This window comes from Ruditapes philippinarum, unplaced genomic scaffold (genome assembly GCF_026571515.1).
Source record: "Ruditapes philippinarum isolate M1 unplaced genomic scaffold, ASM2657151v2 ctg2529_1_1_1_1, whole genome shotgun sequence".
Taxonomy (NCBI): domain Eukaryota; kingdom Metazoa; phylum Mollusca; class Bivalvia; order Venerida; family Veneridae; genus Ruditapes; species Ruditapes philippinarum.
In genome coordinates this window covers 81720-90748 of record NW_026865887.1, presented here as the reverse complement: position 1 = coordinate 90748, position 9029 = coordinate 81720, and the positions used below count along the sequence as shown (strand labels likewise).

The window sequence follows — 9029 nt, the reverse complement described above, 5'->3', positions numbered from 1 at the left end:
TGGAATTGAATTTTTATATACAAGAAAGTTAATTTTTCAATTCTTGAATTTATGAAATGTCGTACTTAAGTGAGAATGAGAGTAATACGGACAGGGTCATTCAAATTAAAGACATTGGTTCCGACTATTGTCTAAGATCATCCATTAATTTTGTCTGTAAACAATATTGTTCGCCTGCATTCTCTCTTTTAGTACTTATTAACGTACATGTTCTTATGAAGGAGATACAGAATAAATGCAATGTACATATTTCACTTTGATGGTGTACATGCACAATATATTTGATTAAAAATCCCACCAAACCTTATTACGACTTACGCACGGAAAATGCCAAAAATTGTATCCCTGTCCACATTTGTTCAATGTTCAACATTCATTAATGTATCATATATTAACCTCTCAGGGAGTACTGGGTGAACGATGATAATGCTCTTAAAATTCGAGTCGTGCTCAGTAAGCAGAGCATTTTTGTTCCGGATTTATGACCATTAGACTAAATCTCCGAGATCAACCAGTTGTCACGGAGAAAGTTTGCCCTGCCCAAGGATCGAACCAGCGACCCCTAGATTACAAACCTGATGGTCTCCCTTTTGAACTAAACGTTCGGTTCTATTCAGGACGAGTTCTTTGTCTTGCTTGTAAGTGTTGTTTATACATGCACAATGAGTAATTTCTTAGTTTTATAAGCAGAAACGATATAGATCGGACGTCCACAAGCACAACAAGAAATGGCATCAAAGGAAAGACAATGCCAACATTTTAACTATTGTCACTTCTAGACGATTGAAGTATTGAAGTATTTCGTCCAATATATTCCAAAAAATCGAACAGGAGAAAAACGCACTAAGATTTTAAGAAAAATAAAGAAGATTTAAGAAATAATATACATGTTACGTGCGATTAATTACTTTTTGCAGGGATATTTTTGCATATTCTAAACTTTTTGGTAATGTACGTAGATTGCAAGTGCCAATTGCACTGTGTAAATAACTTTTCTTGATCACTTCACAATATTTTATTTTTAAATACATTTTCAAAATTAACATGAAAAATTGTCACGAATGTGGAGGCATGCTGCTTTAGATTTAGAAAATGCAACATAGGCAATAAAGAATAAAATTCTGGTTATAAGATAAAAGTTACAATATAGCTTTAAACAAAAATCGGTTATTTACATAAATTTACAATACTATAGCTATATACGAGGGCAAAATAATTTTAAGGGGCAAAGTTTACTAATTCCAAATTTAGAAAACTATAAATATGTATCTAAAAAGCTTTTCAATGGATGAATTTCTTGGCACTTGTAGTTCTCAAATAACTATAACAATGTCCTGTTTCTACAAACATATCTTTTAAAGTGTAAGTATAAAACATTAAGAGTGGTTGAAGGGTCCAGTACTGGAAGTAGTGTCACCATGGACTTTCAACTCTTGTTAAACTTGTGCGCTGGAAGTGTTGGTTTCTATTCGACCAGTTTTCGGAAGGTCTTTGAGCATTAATTCCCGTGGAAAATGTATTTGTTGATACCAAACTGTTTTGTTGACCTCGAGGGATACGGTTGTCTGAGCGTAAAGACTGTACATTTGGCCGCGAACTTCTAACTCCAGATTGAGTGCTGCTATTCGATTGTGAAATACGCGAGCGATTCTTGTTGTTTGAAAGTGCCTCTCCGGTGTCTTTGGATCTAACTTGAGTTACTTTAAATGACTGAAAGTAAGCCAAATTTTATATACAAAATCAAAGCCACATTTGATAAACTTTTCCAAAAAATTGCAAGTATTTTAAGTCTGTTTTAACAATTATAAAATATTAACTTGAAGCTATTTACCAAGAATATCATCATTTTAAACCGCTAATACAAAATTTACTATGTTTTCTAAGACTTCTTGTGTACGTTAGATCAGTATTAAACAACCATTGAACATGGCTAATCTTCATTATAACACAATCAATTAGAGTAGATCTGCAGATCTACATACAATCTCAAACATTATAGACAAGTATGAACTATATATAGGGTGAATTGTAATTTTGTAAATTATCGTTCATTTCACGAGCCAAAGTTAATATTGTCTTCACCATTGGATGTAAATGAAATGCAAATTTTGCATATAAAACTAGTTTTATTTCACTCTGTAGAATGCAAAAATAATGTAATGTGATTCATACCTTTGACTTCCCGAACTTGTAGCACATTACACAAAACACAATACACGTGCAGAGTATCAGCAATAACGAGGCTGCGATAATGATTGCAGATATCAACAAAGACAGACCAAATATCCCAGTGTCTGGAAAGAATACATTTATCTGATTGGAGAATTATGTTTTTTTTTTCTCTTTAAGAATGATTTTAAATGTTGAAATCACAGAAACTTTCAATATCAAATTTTGCTACATGTAGGCAATTAGTAAGAACTCCAAAAGGTCATATAGTTATGCAATTTAACCGACACATCTACTGAATAGGATATACATTTTACATTCATAACAAGCTTCATTTTAGCCTTTTACACGTGTGCCGCTAGTATTAAAGACGATTTCGGGAGTTTTCATATAGACATATCATATTCTAACAACATGCCAAGTTTAAAGAAATTCTATTGAACAGTTTTAACTTTGCCTACATGTCTATATGAAAACTCCCGAAAACGTCCTTAAATTAAATAGCTTATTTTATTAAAGGAAAAGACGAAGTTCGTACATATTAAAGAAAGACAAAAACGAAAGAATATTACTAAACATGAGCTGAAATCACTTACCAGCAGAACTGTCTGACGTGCTTGATGTATTATTTCCGGATTCTTGTCCTGTAGCAGGTGTTGTTGTTGTTTCATCCGGGCACTGAGCAACAGAGCTACAGGAAGTAGTTAATCCGCCACTTGATGCTTCATTTCATGAAAGTAATATATATGCAATTTAATGGAGATTTGTTTGCCATTTGTAGTGTCATTAACATTTAAATGAGCATTATCATTTAGACTATCCAATAGTACACTTAAAACATGAACAACAGCAACAAGAACAAAACAAAAAAAAACAAACAGAACAAACAATCAAAAAAGTGCATTAGCTAAAGATATACATTATTTACAGAAAAGTTTTAAATGTTCTGCTATTTCACCTTCAAGCTTTTCCAACTAAGCAATCTCATTAAAATCAGATGGTATATTAATGAGATTGCCAACTAAGAGAATTGTCATACCGGAAGCTCTAAACCACGCCTTGCCGTTACCAACAGCTGCTGCTTCCGACTTCAGAGTGACGGTCAGAGTGTTTCCGGTTGACGTGAACAACCTTTTTATAACGTAGTCGTTATTTTGTGAACAGTTAAAGCTTGAAACTCCAGAACTGTCTGTCACAAATACGGTCTGAAGACAGGTTGCGGTGGAATCATAAAGATTTAGATCTATGACGTCAAGTCCGATTGTTGCAGACGCATCGGAAGCTGTTATCACGCATGCGCAACAATTGACATGTGAAATACCAGAGGAATAGCCATCGTTAAAAAAGTACGATGGTGTGGTTTGAACGTTCGCCCCGGAAGTATCACAAAACTCCAAAAAATCTGATTCTGCAAAAAGAAGGATTTACATTTAAGCGGCACTCAAAATATAAAATATACGGCAAAAGTTTTATATTTTAAATGGCATAATTGAGTTCTAAATATTAAAAAATAAAATAACAAATTTACAAGGGATATATCATCATATTAATCGTTACGAATGTGCATTTATTAATGGAGTGCTATGTAAGAATGTTGAATTTATTATACTTGGGGATGACGAGTATAATATGACTGCACAGCAGTAAATAATTATACATTTATTTATAAAATAGTCTGGTCTCGATCAAAAGGACGTGTTCAGTTTTCTTTTTGTCTTACTTGGAAAACAAGTGTAATCCATACACATGTAGTTAGTCTGGGTCATGTAGGTAGCATTGCAATCCGGTGCCGATCCTTGCCACGTGACTTGTTTGGAGCAGGTGGCGACCCCTGTACAGTCTGAGTAGACGTTAGGTATATCAGAAGATGTAAGGTCTATCCGACAATCAGCGGCACTATCATAAGTACAACAAGTGGCTTCGTCTCTTGTACCAGCTGTAAAATGGTAAGTACCGAGGGGCAAGTAAATCCAATAAAAAAACAACAATGCTTAAAACAAAGTACCATTTATGCACATGCATGTTCATTTGCGCATTTCTAAAATACAACATCTTCGGATGTACAAATCACAACACCATTTAATATTGAATATTTAGAATATAATGCCATTCAACATCACCAAAATGTATGGTAAGTAGATCTTACATATAATTCAACGGTATATGTGAAAATAAAATGAATATGCTACCATTAAGTATGTAGAATAAAAAAAGAAAAATACTATATAATTCTGATGGCCATAACACCTTAGTTTAAACTTTATTTATTCAATAAATTGTACATAAATGACATTTACAAACATTGCACAACAATGTAATTTAGACTGGATTGGAAAACAAGTAAAGCAATACTTATATCAATTTCTTTCCAGTAAAAGTAATTTTCAAGATAAAGATACAAAAATGTTGCGGTTAGATGTAAGCTCTTTGAATGTACAACAGAAAATAAGAGAATAATTGATTGTTGAATTATCACTATAGAGAAACTAAGGTAAATTATGGTGAAATGCTAAAAGAAAGGAAGAATTTAAAAGAAAGGTATGATTGAATATATCGGAGTTTAATAATCAAGATTAACATTAAGGAAATATGAGCGTACGGAAAGACCAAATTTATTCACACTGATAGTAATTCTTACAAAAAGCGCTTCGATTGTGTAATGAATTTTTGGACATTCTGAAAGAGGGTTTTGTTTTCATCAGAAGAGAGATGTTCGCTGCCGTAAAGAAGATTATTTACTGTAGCCGGACAATTTAAATAAGTGAGAAACCTTTCGCGTATATTTCTGTATTTGGTACATTGCAATAAGAAATGAGATACAGTTTCTCTCATTCCGCATGTGCATGTTGCACTTTCCACAATATACCTTCTGAACAGATCCTCATTCAATGAACTACATCCTTATCTTAATCTTGTGTGAAGGATTTGATCTTTACGTGTGCCTGTATTATAGTATGAAGACGGTGGTCTTTTGATATTCGGGGTTATTTTGGACTTGAATATGTTTAAAGTTGGACTAGATCGAATAGTTTCAGGAAGAGAATTCCAGGTGCGAATAGTAGAAGGTAGAAATGATTTTGAGTATAAATGTGTTCTGGTTGGAACTGGAGTTAAATCGTCAATATGTCTAAGGTTATATGTACTTTGTTGGGTGGGAGTTAGAAGATTTAAAGGTAAGAAGGTGATACATGGTTTTTCATTTTATACAATAAGATTAATTTGTGTTTATGTCTTCTATTTTCTAACGATTCCCACCAAAGTTCACTGATGAGTTTGTTAATATTACACAGTTTGGTAGCGCCTGCGACTATTCTAGCTGCATCATTTTGAACGGATTCTATTTCCTTATTTAGTTCGTCAGTTAAGTTATCCCAGACTACATCAGCATATTCAAGAAGTGGGCGGACGAATGAATAATACATGCGTTCTAAACTTATTCGTGATAAAAAAATAAAACTTCTGAGTAGCCCGATTCTTTTCCAGGCCTTATCAAGTAATAGATGAATATGTGTTTTCCAACGGGCATCATGAGATAAAGTAACACCAAGATGTTTATGTGATGTGACCTGAGATATTGGTATAGAGTTATGACTAAGTGTAGGATGAGACGGTTTAGATAATTTCCTTCAAAAAGTTATTGTTTTTGTTTTTTTCTGGTTTAAAAGAAACAAGCCAAGTATTGGCCCAAGAATGTATCCGATCTAAGTCTGTGTTAAGACTGGTTGCTGCAGTAAGTGGGTTATCTACGATTATATACAAACTCGTGTCATCCGCAAAAAGTTTTATGTTAGAACATTACACCTTGATACTTATATACAAATGTAATAGACTTCTTCAATTATCATAATTAATAGGTAAATGAAACATTTGAAAGTATGCTCACCTGAAACTGGGTTTGAACACCCGAGGGTAAGAGGTTTTGCCGCTCTGTAGATAGAATCTATGACGATAATACCATCAGAGGAAGAGCAGTTAGGCATAAGGGAATCAATCGTGATGTCATTTCCGTAGCACGCGCAGTCCGTCTGCTGTCCGTACACTGTACATAGGAAGACAAATATATTTATAAATGTAAACATTGTACTTTTTATTTGTAGCATTTCGTAAATTGTCAAGACGTTCGGCAGGTTGTGCATTAAAGCGTGGACACTTAGAGAGTCTTGATTTTCCCCGCATTCACAGAGAGGCCTGTCTATAACATTATTTTTTTGAAAATAAATGTTCCTTTATAGAAGTACAGTGGTGTGTGAGATATTTTGGTCAGTTTCGAACCAATATAATATTATTTCGGGATCTGTTGTGAATTTGAATTTACATGTACATTGTATTTTACATTTATAATGAATAATTTCTGTAATAATTTGACAGTTGGTTCCATTTAAAACAGTAAGTGGAAGAAATTAATTTGAATAAAGTTGGATGTTGCAAAGTATAATTCTAGAGTTGACACATTTGCAAAGATTATATGTACTAATATCGCCGACATTATCAGGATCTAAGTTTGATTGATACGACAAAGTTAGGTTGTTTTCCATCTTGTTAAATAATGTTAACTAGTCTATGGTTTCTTCTCCTGATTTTTAATTAGCGGTTCCAGTCAAGTTTCTGTAACTGTTAAGAGACCTGTTTAGTGGCCCAAGTGATAATTCTGCACGCTTCAAGCTGTATTTTCTCAAATTCAAGTTCGGGGGTATGATTTCTAGAGATTTGTATCAATTTTAATTTTCTCATAACGTTGCTTCGTTGCCATGCTTTTACTTTGATAGTATCAATATGATGATTTCAAGTGCCGTCATTTATGAAAGTAACATGTTTGTGCGTTGTGACTTCTAATACTCAATAAAAGGCAACAGAAATATGAGCCGCGTCACGACAAAACCAACATAATGGGTTTGCGACCAGCATGGATCCAGACCAGCCTGCGCATCCGCGCAGTCTGATCATGATCCATGCTGTTCGCTATCAGTTTTTCTACTTGTAATAGAGTTGGTAAGCGAACAGCATGGATCCTGATAAGACTTCGCGGGGTCGCAGGCTGGTGTGGATTCATGCTGGTCGCAAACGCATTGCGTTGGCTTTGTCGTGACGCGGCTCATATCATAAAAGACGTCGCGAACTTCTTTACCAACATCAAGTGATTGACTAAATATGTTAAAGATAGATAAAAGGTGCATGGTAGTAATTAATTAAATTATACAATTTAATGGGTCAGAAGTTTGTGCCGCGACCAAATGGTTCGTGTTTCATTCGCCAGTAACTTATTACTGGACAGGTACATAAGTCACTTGTTATCTAAATACACGTATTTATTTTTTTTGTATATGCTACTGTATATATTGAGTTTTCATTTTTCATTATATAATGTATAGTGCATTTTTCGTAATTTAATGAACTACAGTTACTTTATTTGTTTTTAGTCAGACCTTATTTCAATTACTTTGATTTATTGATTAAATTGTTATCCCAATAATTTAGATGCATTGTACATTAACAACAATTTCAAAATGCCGCTTTTTCACAAGAAAAACAATTTACACGCTTCTATGCATTAATTACCTTTAAATACCACTGAGATTTTTTTAAATGGCATTAAACACTGAAAATTAAATACAGTTTGTCGATATTACTAGTATATGATTTTACCGGTGGATTTTGAATGATACGGATTAATATTCTTATTAAGAAAGAAAGAAAGAAATAAAGAAAGAAAGAAAGAAAGAAAGAAATCAAAACAAAAGAAGGAAAGAAAAATGAAAGAAAGAAATCAAAACAAACACATAAATTTATAATTTTATAGCTTTTTGGAATTATTATATTTTCCCAAAAATATCTTCAATTCATAGAACATAAAAAAGTTATAAATAATTCTTACATTAATATTTTTAGTTTCAATTTTTGTCAAAAATCTGTGAAAAAATATATTTTCACAAACACGTGTTAAATGTCTTCAGAATTTATCAAATTTACCTTTTACGATAAAACAAAGAAATCCGAAGATTTGTGCACCATGTATTTCCATATTACCGGTAATTTAAAGAGGAACAGGCATTTGTATTTTTGCCTAGTTTTTTTAAACTTGTGGCTTTCATACGTATGCACCTTTAAATTGTTCCAATTAGATATTTAAAAAGGCAAAGTTTGAGGCAATTTAAATTACAATAGGTACACAATATCTAATGAAAAGATCATGTTTTTTTCTCTTCAATAATTGACTATTCTTTGGACTGAAAAAGTATGTAACATTTATTCAATCAAAACCGCTGTTGACATTGATTATTATCAAATCAAAATGAAATATGGTTTTGAAATAAGCAATTAAATTGAAGCACGGAAAAAAATGGTCCACATATACACGGAAGACAACGATATTGGATGATTACTGTGAACATGCAGGGTTAACCGCGGTTGCTAGTAGGGCCCCTTTTCAGGCGCTGTAAAATAGACTGAATATAAATCATCATGAAACAAGTTCGATTTCAAACAACTCCAGCAATAATATCTACATGTTCATAGATAGATAGATAGACTAATGGTGCTTGGTGTCGGTATTGGTAGTTTTCTTTCAGGATCACGTCAGTAAGCCACATTGAATTTACCAGAGCTATGTTAAACCACCGCATCGTTCCCGGACAGGCTTTCGAGCAGTTTACCAGTACTTGTTGCAAGAAACTGATAACTTCTGTACATACCAGAGCAAACGTATACAGTGCGAACGACTGTTAAAAGGATTTCATGATCAATCGTAATGAAAGCGACCTGCACCGTCTGAGAATCGAACCAGGATCGCCCGATTCACAGTCAAACGCTATACCTATAATTAGCTAACCGGACGTTGCTTTGTAATGTGCTTTACACATGGG

General features: G+C 33.4%; 1 protein-coding gene across 1 annotated transcript; it reads right to left on the bottom strand.

Moving 5' to 3' along the window:
• Positions 1-985: 985 nt before the first annotated feature.
• Positions 986-8273, bottom strand: LOC132730663 (uncharacterized). Its single transcript, XM_060716639.1, has 7 exons — positions 8137-8273; positions 6053-6208; positions 3890-4105; positions 3209-3577; positions 2766-2891; positions 2173-2294; positions 986-1710 (listed from the first exon to the last, which is right to left on the bottom strand). Exons 1-7 carry the CDS (start codon positions 8186-8188, stop codon positions 1414-1416), a joined length of 1338 nt encoding a protein of 445 aa, XP_060572622.1. The 5' UTR covers positions 8189-8273; the 3' UTR covers positions 986-1413.
• Positions 8274-9029: the final 756 nt, after the last annotated feature.